This window comes from Canis aureus, chromosome 8 (assembly GCF_053574225.1).
Source record: "Canis aureus isolate CA01 chromosome 8, VMU_Caureus_v.1.0, whole genome shotgun sequence".
NCBI lineage: Eukaryota > Metazoa > Chordata > Mammalia > Carnivora > Canidae > Canis > Canis aureus.
Window position 1 is genome coordinate 52,572,407 of NC_135618.1, and position 20,501 is coordinate 52,592,907.

A 20,501-nucleotide genomic window follows, 5' to 3' on the forward strand; every position below is an offset into this window, starting at 1 on the left:
TTGCTCATTTCACTTGTCTGATGCTGTTTTATTTGGAGACTGAGGTGATGGTGGATGGGGTAGGAGTAGGACTGCAGAAGCTGTGAACATGACCCTTGACCTACACTCCTGCTGTGTGCCAGTCACTGCATTGGGCACTTCACAGGTATTGCTCACTCTCTCCTACTGGAGCCCAGGGATCATTCATGCTACAACAGCTTCCACTTCTTGCAGCTTTCCTCCTAACCCACCTTCCATCTGTGTGTTTTTTTTTTTTTTTTCTCACGTTAGCCAGAAAGACCTTTGTAAAACTCAGATTAGGTCATGTCAGCTGCTTAAAAGCCTCCCATCTCTTCTTAGAATGAAATCCAGATTCCACACTGTAGACCAAAAGGCCCCCATAGTCCAGCCGTGTCCACCTCTTCCCCTCATCTCTTGCCACTTTGCCTCTTGCTCATCATATTCCAGCCACACAAGTCTGCCTTCACTCCAGCTCATCACCCCTGAGCTATTACCCTGGTGGGTCCCTCTGCCTGGGATGCCCTTCCCCTGTGCCTCCTGTGGCCAGCTCCTTCCCATCATTCCATTCTCAGTGCAAACATCTGCTCTTTGGAGAGCTCCATCCTGCCACCCTATCTGATGTAGTTCCTTATCGCCTTATCATGCTGTTTTCCTGATAGCATTATCAGTATCTCAAATAGTGTTGTTTATGCACCTGTTTACTTGTTTACTGCTTGTCTCTGCAGTAGAGTGTATGCCTGTGCAGGCAATCTTTGTTTTTCCTCCAATGCCTTCCTAAAAGGGGTGCCACATATATATGCTAAATGAATAAACTTGATGTTATCACCCCCATTGTCAGATGAGGGAACTGAGGCTCCAGAAAAGGTAAATATGAGCTCACAACCTCATGACTAGCAAAGTTGCAATGCTGGGACTCGAACTCTCAGATATGCCTAATTCCTAAGCCAAGTGTTACTTTCCTGATGCCTTCTGGCGAGGACAGGTGGTGTTCTGGAAGGGTCCTGGATGTGGAAGGTGGACATGATGTGGGGACCAGGCTCTGTGAAGGTCGAGAGTGTGGGCCTGCGATTCCTTTAAGGAATGCCTATCCCTACCCTCTTCATGGCACTGGCCTCTCTTGAGGTCTTTCTCCAATCACTGCTCCATTTTGCCACCTTCCAGGGAAGCCACTGCTTTTTGTTCAAGAGGCAGATGATGGTTCTTGTCAGCAGCTCTGTGGAGCTGAACTGTGGTGGTGAGGCCAGGAATGCTAAAAGCAGAGGGCAGTAGCCAGAACAGAATCACCAGGCCATTCTATACCTTTGACTGTGGGAGGAGAGAGAGAGAGAGAGAGAGAGAGAGAGAGCGAGCACATGCATGTGTCTGTGTATGTCTCCCTGTGGGGGTCTGTCTGTCTGTGCATGTCTGTTTGTGTCTATGTCTGTGTATGTCTGTGTGTGGATACGTCTGTGTGTGCATGTGTGTGCATACACCTCTGTATGTTGGTGTGTGTGTGTGTGTGTGTGTGTGTGTGTGTGTGTGCCTCTGTGTGTGGGTCTGTGGAGAGTCCTTCCTGTGAAGTGATGTGGCTGATAGTTTTCACTGCACTTAGCTGAAAACGGTAAGAACGTCTTTGGTAGAAAAGCAATTGCCCCAGGTCTTCAGCTGCCAAAAATCTGGCAAATGAGAGCTAAAGAAAATAAGTTGCTGGTGATTACCAGCAGTTAAAAGGAGTCAACACTGTAGAATGTTGTCCCAATTCAGGGTCACTTGGTGTGGTTTCTACAAAGCTCTGGCTTCCTGTTTCCTCTGCTTGCATCTCACGCCCTGTTTTCCTCCTGTCCTCAGACTGCCTTTTGGAGCTCTAGACTCATCCTCTGTCTGTTCTGCTATGTGGCACCAGTCCCCTCTTGCCTAAGAGTCATTGCAAAGCCTGTCCCCCTCGCTTCTTCCATTCTTTCCTTCCTCAGCCTTCTGGTTCCAGTTGTTTCTCTTGAGGGAGCTTTCCCTGGCTTCCCCATGGGCAAGTTCCCCCTGAAAAGCTCCCCTATCACCATGTGCCTCTCCTTAATGTTCATTTTACACATGACTATTTACATTTATTCAGGTTTGTGATCATGCTGGTCTTCCTCATGCACATGCAAACAGGGGTGGGTCTTTTCAGGTTTGCCATGAGCCTAACACAGCCTAGTATTTGATAGTGCCAGGCACATGGATAGATGGATGGATGGATGGATGGATGGATGGATGGACAGCTGGATGGTTGGAAGGATGGATGGATGGATGGATACTGGCTGGAAGGGCAGATGGATGGATGGGTGGGCACTTGATGGGATGAGCACTGGGTGTTATTCTGTATGTTGGCAAATTGAACACCAATAAAAAATAAATTTATTATTAAAAAAATAAATGCAGATGCAGCTGTCTCATTGTACTTTCTGGTTTCTTGTCTCTCTCTCTCTCTCTTTTTTTTGCTATGGAGCAAAATGAAAACATATTTCAGTTAAAAGTCCCAACTCTCAGTGTAGCTCAGCTGGTCACGACCTTTACTCAAGAGAAGACCAAGTCATTCAGCTTTCACTTGCTGGAAAAGCAAAGATCCTGGCTTATCCACACAGAGATGTTCCCTCACTTTGAATCCCACCAGGATCCAAGGTAATCACATCCTTCCCACACCCTGACCATCCCTTCTTTACATTTCCCTTAGTGAGGGTAGAGATGGAAGGGTTATCCCTCTTACAATAGTCAAAGTACACTGGTTTCAGAATCTAAAAGATATGGGGTCAGGGACACACCTGGTTAACCATGTAACCTTGGGGGAAATTCCTTGTCCTCTGTAGGGCCTCAGTTTCTATATTAAGAGCATTGTACTAGCTTAGGGCTTCCCAGATGGTAGTGATTGGCCAACCAATGTTATGATTTTTGCCATTTTCTTGTGTTCCCTGTACTTTCATTTACTTAACATTTTGTTTTAAAGTGATTTGCCAGGACGCCTGGGTGGCTCAGTGGTTTAGCGCCTGCCTTTGGCCCAGGGCGTGATCCTGGGGTCCCAGGATCAAGTCCCACATCGGGGTCCCTGAATGGAGCCTGCTTCTCCCTCTGCCTATGTCTCTGCCTGTCTTTCTCTGTGTCTCTCATGAATAAATAAATACTTTTTTAAAAAAAGTGATTTGCCCTTTTCTCCCCTGAATTTATACCTTATATAATACTGCTGTCCAATATAAATGCAATGTGAGCCACATATACAATCTCAATTTTTCTAGCAGCCACATTAACAAAATAAGAATAAACAAGTGAAATTAATTTTAAGAATATATTTTATTTAACTGTATTCATCTCAAATGTAATCAATATAAATTATTAGTGAGATGTTTAATTTTTTTCATATTAAATGTCCAAAGTCTGGCATGTATTTTACATTCTGGGCACATTTCTCTTTGGATGCTAAATTTTTCAGTGGAAATCTTTGATCTCTGTTTAGATGTCATAAAATACACAGTTGAAAAGACTAGATTCATATACCCAAGTTGTTCCAAGTATACAGTTATTTTTCAATAACTGAATTGAGTATCAAGGCTTAATTGTAAATTAACTGAAGTGCAATCAGATAAAAAAAATCAGTTCCTAAGTTGTGCTCATATCAAGTGCTCAATAGACACATGAAGCTGGGGGTCTCTATATTGGACAGCATGGACATATAGCAACCCTGAATAACAAACCCACCCGTCTCTGTTGTAAGCAGAAGATATTCTTAAAAATAAATACAATGACAATACAAGGGCAACAGGGGCAGCCTGGGCAGCTCAGCAGTTTAGTGCCGCCTTCAGCCTGGGGCGTGATCCTGGAGACCTGGGATCGAGTCCCATGTCGGGCTCCCTGCATGGAGCCTGCTTCTCCCTCTGCCTGTGTCTCTGCCTCTCTCTCTCACTCTCTGTGTCTCTCATGAATAAATAAATAAAATCTTTAAAAAAATACAAGGGCAACATTAAATTTTAGTAAGATACCGAGCCCTACGCCTGCTCTGTTAAAAAGGCAGATTTAGTACACATGAAAAGGTGTTAAAGACACTAGTACCAAGATGAGACTTTCTGTTTGACAGAATCAGAAGGCCTGAGAAAACTGAAAAGGGATTTAATGATGATACAGCCTTGTACCACCTAAAATAATCCCACATAAAACAACAATAACAACAAGTCCCTTCCCCAAATCTAGATGATTACTCTGAGCTCTAAGATTCCACAGCCTGTTTTTCCTTTACTCCTATCACTTTGATTCCTCGGGAGACCACTAGCAGTGTGATTTTGTAAAGAAAGGAACCAGGTAAGGGTTGGGAAAGTGAGTTCTGGTTTCAACTCTGCCATTCCTAGCATTGCAACTTTGGGTCAAGTCTCAAGTTTTCCTCCTGTTATAAAATGATGGTGCTTGCACACATCATAAAACAGCAGCCACAGAGTGGCAGACACTGGGGCCCTGCTGGCCATGCATTGCTTCATTTTCTCCATACCATACACCCTGTGAAAACAGTACTGTTATACCCATTCTGCAGAGAGGAATACTGAGGCCCAGAGAGGTTCAAGCAACTTGTCAGAACCCCACCTATAGGAAGTCATGAGCCCGGGATTTGGATCCAGGTCAGTGGGGACCATGAGCCCACATCCTAATACACCATGCCGTCAGTTTTAAGGGGTCTTCCATTTACAAAAATATGGTGGATCTGTGTTCCAGGACATTGTCAACATGCAATTTGTGGTTACTACTTGGAGCTCTGTCTTTCAGTTATGCCAAATCCCTGGTTTCTTGAATTGGCATGCTTTTAAAAAAATTTAGCCACGTATCTATTTGGGTCTCCATCTCCTTTATTTCTTGCTCTTCCCCCCTCACATCTTGCTTTTATTCTCTACCCACTGTGACCCCCTTGGCATTTCTTGGTGCTTCTTGAAGCTTTACCCACTCTGGAGTTTGTGAATTGGCAGCCTGGTGGGCTGTATCAAGCCTGCAGATATGTTTGGTTTGGCACATGCAGTGCTGGCTCACAGAGTGTTTTTTAAAATTTTTGAATTAGTTGCCAACACTGAAACATTGGGATATTTCACATAAAAATCTGGATTCCTAGATTTTTGGAAGAATTTGGCAATACTAGAGTGGCTGGAGAGCTGAGTGATGGTGGCACTTTGTAACCTCCCCCTTTCTAACCTCCCTATTGTGTGTCACTCCCATCCCTCATGACCTAGCCCAAGTGTCAATTGTCAGCTGCCATTGTGTTTGGGCTGCCATTTTCTTATAATAAGGGGACAGAAGTACCAAGTATCACTGTCAATTTCTAGCTATGTGACTGTGGGTACCTCAACATTCTCATCTGAAAAATGGGCATGATAACTACATATGCCTCAAAGGGTAATTGGAAGAGTTAAATGAGTTAGTGCTTTTAAAATGCTTTGAAGAATCCCTAGCACATAGAAATTACAACATATGTGTTAGCAGTTGTTCAGAGGAAAGTGCAGTGGTTTTGGTACATATGATATCTCTATCACTGAGGGAAAATTAGACCAAAAGAGCCATGTACTTTCAGAAAACAGCAGGGAAGCAAGATTCTTTAGGTAATTGAAACATTTCTTAAAACCGGGCCACTGTGTGCATTTATACTATTTGACTGCCCCTAGCAGGTATTTGAATTCGAGACGCCTGTGCTCTTCTGCCCCCAGCATTTCATGGTACCCTCTGCAGGGCTGGCATCTCCTATCAGCATTGCCCTCATAGTTCAGATCACATGGAGGTTCAGTGGCAGGGTCTGTATTCACTTCCCCACTTCTGTTCATGAGCTTGGCTGTAGGGTGCTTGCTGGGTGTTTGTCAGACCTTTTATCAACTTTAGTTGAAGAAGGTTTCATGTTCTGGACTAACAGTATTTCTGGAAGTTTCACTAAACCACAGACAACTGAGAGGTACAAATTCCTTAGGCTTATGTTAGAATAGATCACTTAATCCTTTGGATAATTCTTTCCTAGTTTTCCAGGGTAAAAAGTTTCATTCCTGGTGGGTGCACTTTGAGTGGAATTGTGCATTTTTGGAAAAGACCCATATATAAAGTAATGTGTGGCTTAGGGAGATTTACAAGGCATGTTGACCTGTCAGGCAATAAAAACAATGCGACCTACTATTTATTGAACTCCCACAATGTTTGAGGGATTGTGAGAAGCCTTTGCATATTTTATTTTGGATTACCACCACAACAATGCAGAGTACAGAAGGTTAATAACATTTACCGAATCTTACTCTATATGAGAGCAAACGTGCCAGGAATGGTGCTAAGCATTTTTACAATTTCATTTGATCCTCACAACTATACCATGCGATAGGTATTATTATGATCCCATCTCATTGATGAAGCTGAGACGCAGAGAGGGTGAGAAATTTGCCCAAGGTCACAGACGAGTGGGTAGGGGAGCTAGGATTCAAACCTAGGCAGCTTGACATTAGAGACCTCTTGCTTAAAACTGCTGACCTTGGTTGACTGCTTTCTTACAAATGAAAACTGAGGCTCAGAGAGGTGAAGTATCATATCTGAGATCACATCGCAAACTCGGGTAAGATACAGGATCCAAATCCATGTCCATTCAGTTCCAATGCAATGCATTTTATACTCAGCCTCAAAAGCAGAAATGACACATGGGATCACTACAAGAATCATGCAGAGGCAAGGACAACAAAGCTACTGGTCTGGACCCCAGCCCAAGGCCCAGCCCAGCCAGCCTCCCCCATAGCTACTTCATTGGTCTGTGCTTATGTCCCAACTAAGGGCCCTGTCTCCAACTGAGTTATATAAGCAGAGCCCAGCTCTCCCAGGTCTTCGACAGACCCACCGGCAAATTACTGCCAGAGCTAAGCCTGGAATCTAGGACTCTTCATGCAGTGCTCTTTCTCTATGTTTTAAAAGGGATCCTAAGGCCAAATGTGCATAAAGAGGGGCCATACAAGTTACAGAGGACAGTTCAGTACAGCATGTAGGGACTTTCACATTAGAGTGCCCATGTGCTTTTGAAAGGAGCAGCCATTAAATAAATTATGGTACAAACACACAATGAAATACTATGCAGTTTCATAAAAGAATGAAAAGTTTTCAATATACCATTACGGTTGATTAATATACTAAGGGAAAAAGAGCAAGACAGAGGACAATGTGTACAATCTGCTCATTTTGAGGAGAGTAAAAAGAAAGAAGAGTCAAAATCCTCTATTCATACTTGGCTTGTGTATATACTAAAATACTCTGAAAGAACAAATAAGGAACCAAGATACTGATGAGCTAGTTACCTGTGTGGTGGTGATGATGAGTAGATTTGGGAATTGGCGAGCAGGGGAAAGGAATGGTAGGGAGATTTTGCAATGTGTGCCTTTTTATATTTTTAGGTTTTTGAATAATATGAATGTCATTACCTATTTAATGTGCGTGCGCGTGCACACACACACACACACACACGCACCACACAAAAGCAACTGTGTAGGAAAGCAGCCTTATTCCTCAGCCACAGCCAGTATTCTCGGAATATAAGCCAAATGTTAGTTCTTCTATTTTTTTCAAGGGAACATAGAAATCTACTATTTTTAAATCTAAATTTTAGTTTCAAATTGTTCATTGCTAATATATAGAGATACAATAGGGTATTGTATTAATAATGTGTCCTGCAAACATGCTGAACTCACTTATTAGTTCTTAGGAGGTTTTTTTTTTTTTTTGTGGAGTCTTTGTGATTTTCTCTGAAGGCAATTACATCATCTGTGAATAGAAACAGTTTAATTTCTTCCTTCCAGTATACCTTTCATTTCTTTTTCTTGCCTGGCTAGGAACTTCCAGTAAGCTGTTGAATCAGAGTAGCAAGAGCAGATATTCTTGCCTTTCTCCAGATCTTAGAGGGAAAATATTCCATCTTTCACCATTTAATGTGCTATCAGCTACACGTTACTAATTGATGCTCTTTATCAGGTTAAAGAAGTTCTCTCTCTATTCCTAGTTTGGTAAATTTTTATCACAAATGGATGTTGAATTTTGTCAAATACTTTTTTTTTTTGCATCTATTGAAAAGATCATATGGATTTCCTTTTTTGGGTTTTTTAATATGGTGGATGACACTGAACAATTTTCAAATGTTGAACTAGCCTTGCATTCCTGGAATAAATCCAACTTTGTCTTGGTTTATTATTATTCTTATATATTCCTGAGTTAGATTTGGTCATATTTTGTTGAGGATTGTGTGTGTGTGTGTTCATGGGGAATATTAATCACTTAATCTTGGCCAAAAGGCTGAGAAGCAATATGGGGAAAATTAATCAGTAGTTTTCTTGAAATGTCTGGTTTGGTATTAGGGTAAAGCTGGTGTCATAAAACAAGTTGAAATATTTTTCTAATTTTTATTTATTTAAAGATTTTATTCATTTATTCATGAGAGACAGAGAGAGGCAGAGACCTAGGCAGAGGAAGAAGCAGGCTTCCTGCAGGGAGCCCAATGTGGGACTTGATCCCAGGATCCCAGGATCATGCCCTGAGTTGAAGGCAGATGCTCAACCACTGAGCCACCCAGGGGTCTCTTTTCCTAATTTTTATGAAAAAAAAATTACTTGTAGAGAGCTTACTATGTGGTAGGCAGTGTGTTAAATGAATAACCCACTGAATCCTCACAGCAACGCTGTGAGGTATGTGCCATTATTGCCATCATCCCATTTTACAGATGGGGAAACTGAGGCACAGAATAGTTAAAGCCACTTGCCTAAAGTCACATAGCTTATAAGTAGCAACTCCAGGACTCAGACTCCCGAGATCTATCGCCAGACCTTATACTCTTAACCTGTTTACTAGATTTTATTGAAAGAGGTTTACCGGTGAATGAGAACACATCTGGAGGGCTCAGTCCAGCTGACAGGTCACCATCTTCCCATCCCTGGTTAACAACAATTGTGACTCCTGTGTATCACAGCACTGACTATCTGCCAGGTGACAAGACTTATCACCTCCATCCTGCACCGATCCTCACAGGCAGATATTACCTGTGCTTTCTCCTCGTTACTGGCTCCCCTACTGGCAGTTGCAGAAATGCTCCTATCTGCTGGGCGGCATGTGGTTTCAGGCTATCATCTTCCTTACCTTGTCTCCTTTAACATCTCTGGTGCCTTTTAGAAGGTAAAATTTTAAAACTATCTTTCAAATCTCAGTTTAATTTCACTCTGCTTCTTCCTTATCAGCCAGGCTCACCCGTCCTCCCTGCCGTTCTCTTCCCCCAGGCATCAGGCTCATCTCTTCCTCCTGCACTGCCTTCTGCTTTGCACTGTTTTGTCCCAGTTGGCCCCATCAGTGTCCCCAACTCTACCTTGTTAGCTTGGCTGGCTTATTGTATGCATTTCTGAAAAGTTAGAAACATCTTGCTTACTTAAAAGGAGGAGAAAAGAGAGTTTTAGGGACAGCTGGGACACCAATTTTTTCCACTGAGTACACAGCACAAAGAACTGAAGTTAGTTAAAAGAACTTTCTGGCAATAATTAAGGTGCTGTGGTGCAATCGAAAGTGTTTACGTGCTGGCTTGACTGTGTGACTACAGACAAGATGCTCTACTTCTCTGAATCTCAGTTTGCCCATCTGTAAAATGGGTTCAGGGACAAGTACAGGTCATAGGGATGTGGTGGGGATTAAGTGCAATGATCTAAGCATTTAATATAGAAAAAGATCTAGTGTGGAGAAGGCACTAATAAGGGCTTTCCTCAGTCCAGGCACTGTGCTAGGCCATTTTATATAGACAGTCTTATTTAATATACACTATTTCTTTACCCCCCTTTTTATAGATGGGGACAATTGTGGTACAGAAAGATTAAGAATTCTTAAGTGGCAGAGCTCTCTCTACTTCACATTAGGACGCCCTGGGACCCACTCCAGACCAGTTAAGGTAGACTGTCTGGGGCCATTCCTAGAAGTTGGGTATTGGACCACATGACTTTTCCTAAGCTCTTCTTTTCAGTCTAGAGACTGAAGGTAGTAAGAAACATCTGTGCTTTATCCTAGTTACTGGCTCCCCTATTGTCAAACACTCAGCCACTCCCTATCCACCCCCTGGTTCCCACCCATGTTTTCAACCACCCCTGTGAGAATTTGGAAATGGAGTGAGTCCACTGCCAGGAAAAGTGATTCAATTAAAATCTCAGTTTTCAACAATATTACCAAGCCCTGTGGTCTATTACTTCACACCCAACATAGCTGTGCATCCCGGTCAGTAGCAGGGTAATGAGGGTTTGCTAATTGCTGGTGGCTGGGGGTGGGGAGGGGAATACTGTAGTGAGCTCAGCAGGAGTAAGGAAGGCGCTGAGCTAAGTGCTTTTCTTGTGGCTCCCAGACCCTTCTCTGGCTCGCATGCCAAGTAGTACCCCTTCACTCCTTACAACCAAATCAGCTTTGCGAAGACCACAACTACAGCACCACAGCAGCAATCCGTGTGTGTCAGGCACTGAGCTGAGTGCTTAACTTGCACCATCATCTCCATAAATATTCTTATTTCTCACCATCATTCCAGGAGGTAGCTGCTGTCCTAATGCCTAGTTTACAGATGTGGAAACTGAGGCACAGAGACATAGAAGGTCCACATGTTAACACTCAGCTCTGCTTCATTCTACAAGCCGCATCCTTATTTACAAGGACATACTTGCCTGCCCTGATGGTTGTAAGAGAATGACTTAAGGATTTTACCTTTGAACCACCTGGCAAGCCATTAACAAAACCATTATCCACCCATGGTCTTCCTGCAAGCCTGGCCTCTTCAGTCATCCTTTTCCAGAATCCTTGGTCCTTCTGCATCTACCACAAGCTCTACTTGTGAGCTCCTTGAATGCAGGGCCTGTACTTTAGGGGTCCCTGTGTCCTTTCGGCACCTCTTTAGCACTGGGCACACAGTAGGTGGTCACAACCCTTAGTTGAGCATAAGAACCCATCAAAGCCTTCCCAGTTCTCATCCCGATCCCTCCCTCTTATAAGTCTCCAAATTCCGGGCTCAGCCTTGATGAGCCTGTGCCTACCACTGCCCGGCACACAATAGGTACCAATGCTATAGGTCAAGAAGGCCCTAGCTGGCATCGGAGTTATGCTGTGGGGATGTGAGGTACCTCCACCTTGAGGTGTTTGAAGTTCTGAGCTTTGCTGTGTTCTGCTCATCCTCATGTTCCTGCTCTGGACCCTTAGAACCTCCCCGTGTCTTTAGGTCTCTGGCCCTTAAAGGGTTTTCAGCAGAAAAACCTGAGAGGTTAGCTACTTTAGTGGGCAGAGGAAGTGGGCGGTGAAGGTGGAGGGGGTCAGGCTAATTCTGATGTGAGAGCTGAAAAGAAAAGGGTGCCTGTCACTTCTCTGGTTCAGCAAGTGTCACCAATAACCAACCTTCTCAAAAACTCACTCACCATAAGAGAGCTTTGGGAGAGGCTCAGGAGGGCTGTCAGGGGGAGGTAGGGGGCTGGACTGGAATCAATTCCTACTCAAGGTAATTATAGGACACGTGCTGCTGCCCCAGCAGGGTGAATCAGAGGCTGAGCATCTCTCCCAGGGCAGCCAGAACGATTAGTTAGTAATAAAAACCTCATCACTCGCTGGGGGAGAGGTTCAGTGATTGTAAACTTATGCTTTCTGTGCCTGCCAAAATTTGGGAGGGGGGATTTATTTAAACAACCTTATCAGGGGGGCCTGACCACCAAGTTGAATGTGTTGAAGAGGAAATCTCAGCAAACCTCTCAGAAATCCAGCTCCCAGGTTCCCAGGATCCTAGGATGCGGAATGACAGGGTAGATGATGCTGTGATTCTAGGCTGTATGTTGGATTTTTTTTCTTTTCTTTCTGCTTCCTTTTGTCCCTCTCTCATCTGTCTGCAAGTGATCTTTAGGAATCTTTCTGCCACCCAGACTGTCTCAGGGATGATTCGGAAGAAGGGTTTATCTCCAGCTAGAACCCCAGGAAGCCCCTCCTCCTCTCCCCCAAACAGCAAGCACCCCTCCCCCCCAGCCCCCAGCAGCTCAGCTCTCTTCAGGAATTCAACACAAGTCTCAGCCACACTTTAGAGAGGACGTTAAGATGTGGGACCAGCTAGACATCCGCAGCAGTCACGGGCTGCCCAGGGTGGATGCACAGGGAAGCCAAGACAGGGGGCAAGGCATGTCCTCAAGGAGACTGTGACCCCCTGAAGTGGCGGCCTCAAGTGTGTCTCTAGACCCTTGGCCTGGCCAGGCCTGGTCCCAGAACCACGCTGACTCTTTTTAGCCTGCTTAGAGACCCGTTCCTCGCTTAGAGGGTCACAGCAAGGGCTCATCCCTTGCTCCATCCCACAGGCGCCAGAGAAAGAGTGCTGGGCATCAGATCCTCTAGCTTCACCTCGAATCAGGCAGGGGACACACGGTGGGGCAGAGGGGCGGAGGTTTCCTCCCGCTGGGGTGGACGTTGGGGAGGGGGGCGACAGGCGAAGTGAAGCTCCCACTAAGCCATCTGTCGGGACGTGCAGTCAAGTCACACACACAGCCCCCCACTGGACACCCTCAGGGACGTGGAACCCTTCAGATGCGCATGCAAATACTCCAATCCACAGGCACACTCACAGCCACCCATACTCACACCATGCCCATCAGCTGCCACGCACGCTCGTCTCACACACACACACACACACAGGGACAGACGACAGTCTCCTCCAGGCCACAACAACTTCCTTTCCACCCTCCAGGTCTCTAAATGTCCGCAGTTGCCCTTAAGCCTTAAACTTTTTCCGAGGGGGCGCCAGGGATCGCAGGGCGAGGATAACCAGGCCCGGGGGTCTGGGCAGGGCTGTTCGGCGCTCGGGGCTCCCGCACGCTCCTCACCTGGTAAACCGAGGCACAGCAGGAGGCTGTAGTAGACCACGGGCACGAAGCCCAAGCCGCAGACCGAGCCGGGGGACCAGGACAGCGAGCTGTTGGCGGCGAGGTGGGCGTGCGTGTGCTCCATGAGCTCGCCCCTCGCTGCCCCCGTCTCCGCGCCCGGCCTGGCCGCCCCGCTCTGGACGCCGGCTCGGCGGCGGCGGCGGCGGAGCAGCAGCTGGAGCAGCGGCGCCTTCTCCCCGCAGGACTTGCTTCCACCCTCGGCCGGGCTCCGGGCTCCGCTCTGCGCGCTCCGCACCTGCCCGCCGGGAGTCCTCGCACGGCCCTGGCGCGGGGCGCGGGGCGCGGGGCGCGGGGACTCGGGAGGGGCTCCCAGCGCCGGCGGGTGCGCCTCCCACCTCGGACCCGCTCGGCTCCCGCCTCGGAGACCCGGAGCTGGGACGCTGCTTCCCGCAGCCAATCAGCGGCAGCCTGGACGCGGCGGAGGCTGGGGCGGAGGGGTGGGGGGGCGGAGGGCGGCTGGACGGGAGGAGGGGTCCCAGCTTGCTTCTCCCAGCTCCGGTTTCCGAGGAGGAGTGGCACTCGGGAACCCCCGAGGGAGACCGGGTGGGAACCCGCCACCCCTTCCCCACCCGCGGTGGGAGGGGTGTGGTGTGGGTGGGACCTGCTTCTCCCGCAGCGGCTCTACTCCTCCAGCGTGTCCTCACTTTGCCTTTCTTGACTCTGCCCCCAGCCTCTTCTGGTCCCCCTGGCTGGCCAGTGCTCCGAGTCCCTCCCGTCCCTCTCCGCGTGGAGGGCTCTCCACGTAGGGCATGGCTGGGGGAGCTGTGGGAGCGGGGAGCGGGGAGCGGGGAGCGGGGATGCTCAGGGGTTGTGGGTTCTCCGGGGCCAGAGCATCTGCACTTGAAAGGGAGGGTGCGCGCGTCTCAGGGCGTGTGTTGACTCTGGGCAAGAGGAGAGGTGGCCTGTCCCTGAGTGCAGCGCCTTCGAGGGGGTTGCGGGCTGGCTAAGAGAAGCCCCCTACACGGGTACCTTCTGTCAGGAATCAGGATGTTGCAACCATTCACACACACACACTGCCCCACACTTACACAAAAACACACAATACCCAGTCATGTGGGCGCACTCACACACTCACATGAGGAGGCCCTTTCTCATCCCTCACCCAGACACGTGAAAACACAGGAGTACCCTTATCAATATGCACAAAGACCACACTCACATCACATCCCAGACACACACAATGACATCCCGGATGTCACGTGGGCATCATCTGGGGGTGGTCTAGTGTTTGAAAGTTGTGTGAAGTACAGGAGAGGTAGCAGGTGGCACCTAGGCAATCTTGGAGAGTTGGAGTGAATGAATGAGCACCCCGTTTTTTTCCCTCAGTGTAGGAGGGTGGGCAGTTCCTGGTGCAGCTCTTCTAGAGGCCACAACAGATTTGGGGAAGGAGAAAAATCTGGGGCTCAAGACAGCATGTGTGAGAATTAGATTCATTTCCAGGGGTGGGCTGTAGCTGCTGCCAGTCAATGCAAGAGCATGTGATGAGCTCAGAGGAGCCGAAGACCCATTTCTGTTCTGCCTCCCCCTACCCCTCTACATCCGTTTCTGGGGAGAAGAAACTGGCTGGGCTTTCCCCAGACTCTTGCTGGTCTCCCAAGTTGGAGGAGATCCTTGCTTTTCACTCCCAGCAAGGGGCATGTGTCCATTCCCCATCATTGTTGTAGCTCCCCACCACAAGCATTGGGGGTGGGGGCAACTCCAAAGCAGCCAGGGCCAGGCACTCTGCATAAGGGATCTGCTGGGTCTGGCTGGGTCTGTGGTGAACAGGGAAGCTTGTGCCCCCCTAAATGGACAGATTATTACAAAAAGTCATGTGGACCCAGGGAGCACAGGCCTGATATCCCAAGCCAAGGGATAGCCCAATATTGAAATTTTGTTGTGAACTCTCTCATTTAAATGTGACTACCCTAAACAAAAACAAAACAAAAACTACACTGTGTTGATAAATAAAGCAGTATCATTGCAGAAGTTCAATAAATAATGGTTCAAAACCCTATAGATTAGATGTGTCTGCAGGCCACGGAACTTAGATGAGAAGCTGGGGCTAAGAGGGGGAGTGTATATGGTTTGACAAAGTTCCCAATCTATTCAGGGATCTCTCAACATTGTGAATCAAGGATAATGCCTCAGGGCTTTTGCACTGACTGTTCCCTCTGTCTGGAGTGCTCTTTTTTTCCAGAAAGCTGTATTAACCTGCCTCTTCACCTTCTTCGAGTCTTTCCCAAACAATCCTATTTAAAATTGAAATCTCCATGCCTATCCTCCAAAATACTCACTTCCTCTGCCCCTCCCCTGCTTAACTTTTCTCCATGGTACTCAGCTCCATGATCATACCATGTTTAATTAGTTTGTTTCTTATGTTGCCCCTCTTAGAAAGGCAGGGCCTTTTGTCTGTTCTGTTCACAGTTGCATCACCAGCTTCTGCACTGTGGCTATATGTTGCAGACTCTCAATAAACATTGAAAGAATGAAAGGCCCCAGCACCCATTGACAGGGCATGCAGGGCATAGGGAGAGGAGTTTATTTTTGCTAGTTTTTGCAGGCCAGAGTGTCAGAATGTGGGATGCTGTGAGGGTTGGGGGGCATAGTCTCAGGTTTAGCATGTAATTATCATGTCTGACTAGCCACTCTAAAATTATTTGTGTGGTTTGGATTCTGGGGAGCTAATTAGAAACTCTTTATAGGGATCCCTGGGTGGCGCAGCGGTTTAGTGCCTGCCTTTGGCCCAGGGCGCGATCCTGGAGACCCGGGATCGAATCCCATGTCAGGCTCCCGGTGCATGGAGCCTGCTTCTCCCTCTGCCTATGTCTCTGCCTCTCTCTCTCTCTCTCTGTGTGACTATCATAAATAAATGAAAAAAAAAATAAAAAAAAGACTTAAAAAAAAAAGAAACTCTTTATAAAACTAGAAACTTGGCTGGGCAGAACAGGGCTACATAGGGAATCTTGATGAACTGTATTTTTTTCTGAGCTCTAAGTCCCCATCTGTAAAATGGGGGTGAAAGAAACCAGGTATGCATTGTTCTGGAGATACTGAAAGGGAAGCGTGGACATAGAGAGATGGAAACAGTGCAGACTGTCATGTGGATTTGGATAGGGTCCTCTGCTAGCTCCATGGAGAACCTTGGCAGCCAAGGTTCGAGGTCAAGCTCAAAGTTTCCTGGGAAATGGATGTGTTAGATGAGAAGAACTTTGAGGTCCTAAGTCAGGCTTTTTAGTCCTGGGGAAGGGGCAGGTTGATTCAACAACAAAGTCTGTTTAATTTTGCTCAAGGGCTGAGCCACTTGACTGGCTCTGTACGATGAGCATCAACTGTGGTTAGCTACATTTATTCACTTATTCATTCTTTCAACAGACTTTTATTTATTTTTATTTATTTATTTTTAAAGATTTTATTTTTTGTTTATTCATAAGAGACAGACACACACACAGAGGCAGAGACACAGGCAGAGGGAGAAACAGACCCCATACAGAAGCCCGACATGGGACTCAATCCCCAGGACTCCAGGATCACACCCTGTGCGGAAGGCAGGCGCTAAACTGCTGAGCCACCCAGGGATCCCTCTCAACAGACTTTTAGTAAACATTTAATGTGTGTTGATCAGAACTTGCTGTATCATTGCAGGGCCTAATGCAAAAATGGAAACATGGGCCCCTTGTTCAAAAATCAAGAATTACAGGGCAGCAACAGCAGAGCATTAAACCAAACTTGGAGCCCTTTTAGGTATGGGGCCCTGTGTGCCTCCACAGGTCACATACCCATGAAGCTGGCCCTACTTAAGATACAGAGGTGGGAAATAAGAGTTAACATTTACTGGGGGTTTATGATAAGACAACTGTGTCTTAATTCATTATATCCTCACAGTAACACTAGAGGGAAGGTACAATTATTAGCCCAATTTTACAGGTGAGGAAACCAAGGCACAGAGAAGCTTAGTAAATTGCTCAAGGTCACCCAGCCGAGATTAGGTCCAAAGCAGTCTGGCTCCAGAGCCTGTGCTGGAATCACTTCCACTGAGTGGAAGGACAGGCATACAACAGGAAACTGTCACACTGTAATGCACACTGTACTGCAGGCTCTAGGTGACTCGAGGGCAGGGACTTCATCTGTCTTTTCCACTGCTTACCCAGTGCCAAGGACATACCTAGTGCCAGGTGGGTGAACAGAAATAAATCTTAAATGAATAAATGAATTTTATAATAGAAATATATGAAGAATGTTAAGGGAAGGGAAATTCAGATGCCTATAAGCCTGGACAAGTAATAAACATGAGTGAGATAAAATTATTTATTGTATATTCTTTACTTCCATAAAGAAATATGCTATCTCCCATTTTCCTAGAGACACTTGGCCCTCTTGGTCTAGCTTCCATTTCTCTACCCTTTGATGGAGGCAGTGGTCTAAAGGAACAATTCTTTTCTCTAGGAAAAATGACAGTACAAACATAAATTGTAACTAATGCAACTTAGAGTTGAAAATGCAAAAGGGAGTGGTGGAGACTGTAACAAACTGGAAGTGTTTTCTAGCCACTGTACTGAGTTCTGCATATATAGTTTTTTAAAGAAATTGACATGGTCTCTGATTTTCTGAATCTTAAGTGCAAGACATAGGCACAAATCAATCCATCTGATACACACACACACACACACATGCACAATTCTAAACTGGGATGAGTGCTGTCAAGAAAAAGTCAAAGGAATGAGAGAATCTGAGTGGGATCTTATGTGGTCTGGCAATCAGGGAAGGCTTCTCTGAGGAAGAGATATTTGAATATGAGATGAGAAGAGAAGGATGAGTAAGGGTTAATTAGGTAAAGGGATGTGGGGCTGAGGGTGAGGGGAGCATCCCAGGTCAGAGGAAAGAGCAAATGCAAAGACCCTGGGGTTGAATAGAGAAGGATTCTTTGAAGAACTAGGAGACCAGGGAGGCTGTGGTGCAGTGAGTGAGGGTGATGGTGGTACATGGAGCTGGATGTGGCTAGAGAATGGGAAGAGCCTTGTAGGCTGTGTCAAGGAGCTTGATCTTTATCCCTGGTTTTAAGCAGGGGAATGCCATGATTAGATTGGCATTTTAAAACATTTGCTTTGTCAAGGAGGTGGAGGATTGATGGAGAAGCAAGAATGATGGTGGGAAGACAAGTTATGAGGCTGTCAAGTTGGACATGTGAGAAATGATGGTGGCTTGGACTAGAGTGGTATTGATGATTGAGTGGACTGCATCCCAGAAGCTAGGAGAGTGAGTGCATGATGGGAGGGAGGACAAAGAAGGAGAGGGAAAGAGCGACACAGACAGATACACAGAGACAGGAAAAGAAAAAGAGAGACAGAGATATGGAGAGAGTCACAGAGAGGATGGATGAATAGTCAGATTGATAGAGAGACAGACACACACAGGGATTGTGACTGAGGTTGGTTTGGATGGGAAGGTTGGTTAAAGGGGCTTGGAGCTCCCTAGGACCACTCTGATGATCCACTCTGTGCCCCTACTTCCCATAAAAGTGTAACTTGTCCTCTGGTTTCTCCTCACACTACAAGGCCTCAATCTCTATTTTTTTTTCTTAAAGATTTTATTTATTCATGAAAGACACACACAGAGAGGCAGAAATATAGGCAGAGGGAGAAGCAGACTCCCTGAGGGAAGCCCAATGCAGGACTCGATACCAGGACCCCAGCATCATAACCTGAGCTGAAGACAGACACTCAACCACTAAGCCACCAGGTGCCCCTACAAGGTCCCTCTTAAGGGTCACCTCCTCCTCCAAGCTTTACCAAGTCCCCTCTAGCTCCCTGACACTGACACCCATCTTTGCAATCACTTACCAAATTGTGTCCCCTACTCAAGCATTAATTGTCACCTGTACTTCCTGGATTTAGATCACCTCCTGGGGATGGTAAGTTTCCCTCCTCTTTGAGTCTTCAGTTCAGAACTTAAGTGCAGTGTATGTAGTGTACCTGTTAACAGTCGAGGCTTTGAACCCAGACTTGGGTGTGAATCCATAGTAACTATATTCACCAGGACTCTTTTTATTGAAATTTGACAGCAAAGGGCTCAAACATTTAGTTTTTAAAAAGGAATATGTTAACCTTATAACTGAAAAATACAGAAGTTTGCTGGACTTTAGGCCTGGCTGGATCCAGGAGCAAAAATTATTTGCTGCTTTCTACCTATGGGCTCACTTTGCTTTGGATTAGCTGCATTCTTAAGCAGCTTCTTAAAATATAAAAAAGATGGACACCAGCATCCCTGTATTTATCCTATTGGATTAGTAATCTGAGTTGAGAGGGAATTTCAGCATGAGTCCTGGAAAAGGCTTTCGATGCACCAACTGGACCCATGTGCCCATCTCAACTCACCATTTGAATTGGATTTCTGTAGCAACCAGAACTGCATAGATCAGTCAGGTGGGGCTCATGGTCCCAGTCATAGGGTCAGTTCTTCCCAAACCACATGGACTATGAGAGGAAGTGGGCCATTTATTCAAAGGAAATGTGAGACCCTGTAACAGGAGGAATGAGAATAGATGCTGGGCAGGCAAAGCCAACACATGTCTGCAAGCTGAGTTCAGCCTGTGGGATGCCAGTTTGCTAATCCTCTGTTAGAGACAGGTCATATATTTTATTTCATTTTCAGTTATCCAGTTAAAAGACTTTATTTATAAAAAAAAGAAAGAAAAAATATACTTTATTTTTTAGAGCATTTTTAGGTTCAGAGCAAAATTGAGTAGAAGGTATAGAGATTTCTCATATAACCTCTGCTCCCACACATGTATAGACTGTTTAGACCCCCCTCATCATCACTATCACCCAGCAGAGTGGTACTGTTGTCATAATGGATGAACCTGTACTGATGGATCATTATCACCCAGTCCCTAGTTTACATGAGGGTTCACTTTTGGAGTTGTACATTCTGTGGGTTTGGACAAATGCGTAAGAACATGTATCCACCCTTACAGGAACATAAAGAGTATTTTCACTGCCCTAAAAATCCTCTGTGCCTCATCCATTCATCCCTCCCTCTCCTTAACCTCTATGTTCTATTTTTTATGTCAAAAATATCTTTTATACGCACCATAAAAAAATACTGAACTCTTACTTGTGACATGTGTGCTAAAGCTCTGGGGTGAAGTGTACTATTGCATGCCACTAACTGTGAAGTGTATCAAAAATCAAATGGATTGATGGGTAGATAGAAGAATGAATAGTTATATGTTAACCCAAAGAGATGTTAATAGTAGAATCTAGGTCATGGGTAAATGAGTAAAATTTTTTCAGTTTTCAATGTATCCTTGAAAATTCTCGCAGTAAAATATAGGAAAAATTATCTTGTGTACTGTGTCTTGGGCACGTAGGTTATTACAAGCTGTTGTCAAAACCAACCCCTTCTGGTGATGGTGCAGTGCTTTACAAATTCAGTCTTGGAAGTTGTTGCAGAAGACAATTCCTTCTCTGCTATTAGGCTGTCAAAATAGTACCTGACATTTCCCCTGATGCTCCTGGTTCTCCACTGACCTTGGCCAGCTTTGCTAGAGATTTGACCAGTTTGTCTTTGTCTGCAGGCTCTTGTTTGCTTTCCAATAAGAACTGTAGCATTGCGTTTCTC

At 45.9% G+C, this 20,501-nt stretch overlaps 1 protein-coding gene across 1 annotated transcript in view; it reads right to left on the minus strand.

Annotated features, from left to right (window-relative positions):
• GPR139 (G protein-coupled receptor 139) overlaps positions 1–13,002 on the minus strand; it is a 42,968-nt gene extending 29,966 nt beyond the window's left edge. Inside the window, exon 1 of the mRNA XM_077904935.1 lies at positions 12,843–13,002. Within this exon, the coding sequence (XP_077761061.1) occupies positions 12,843–12,966 (124 nt within the window). The 5' untranslated portion in view covers positions 12,967–13,002. The remainder of the gene's footprint in view (positions 1–12,842) is intronic.
• Between the last annotated feature and the right edge of the window lie 7,499 nt (positions 13,003–20,501).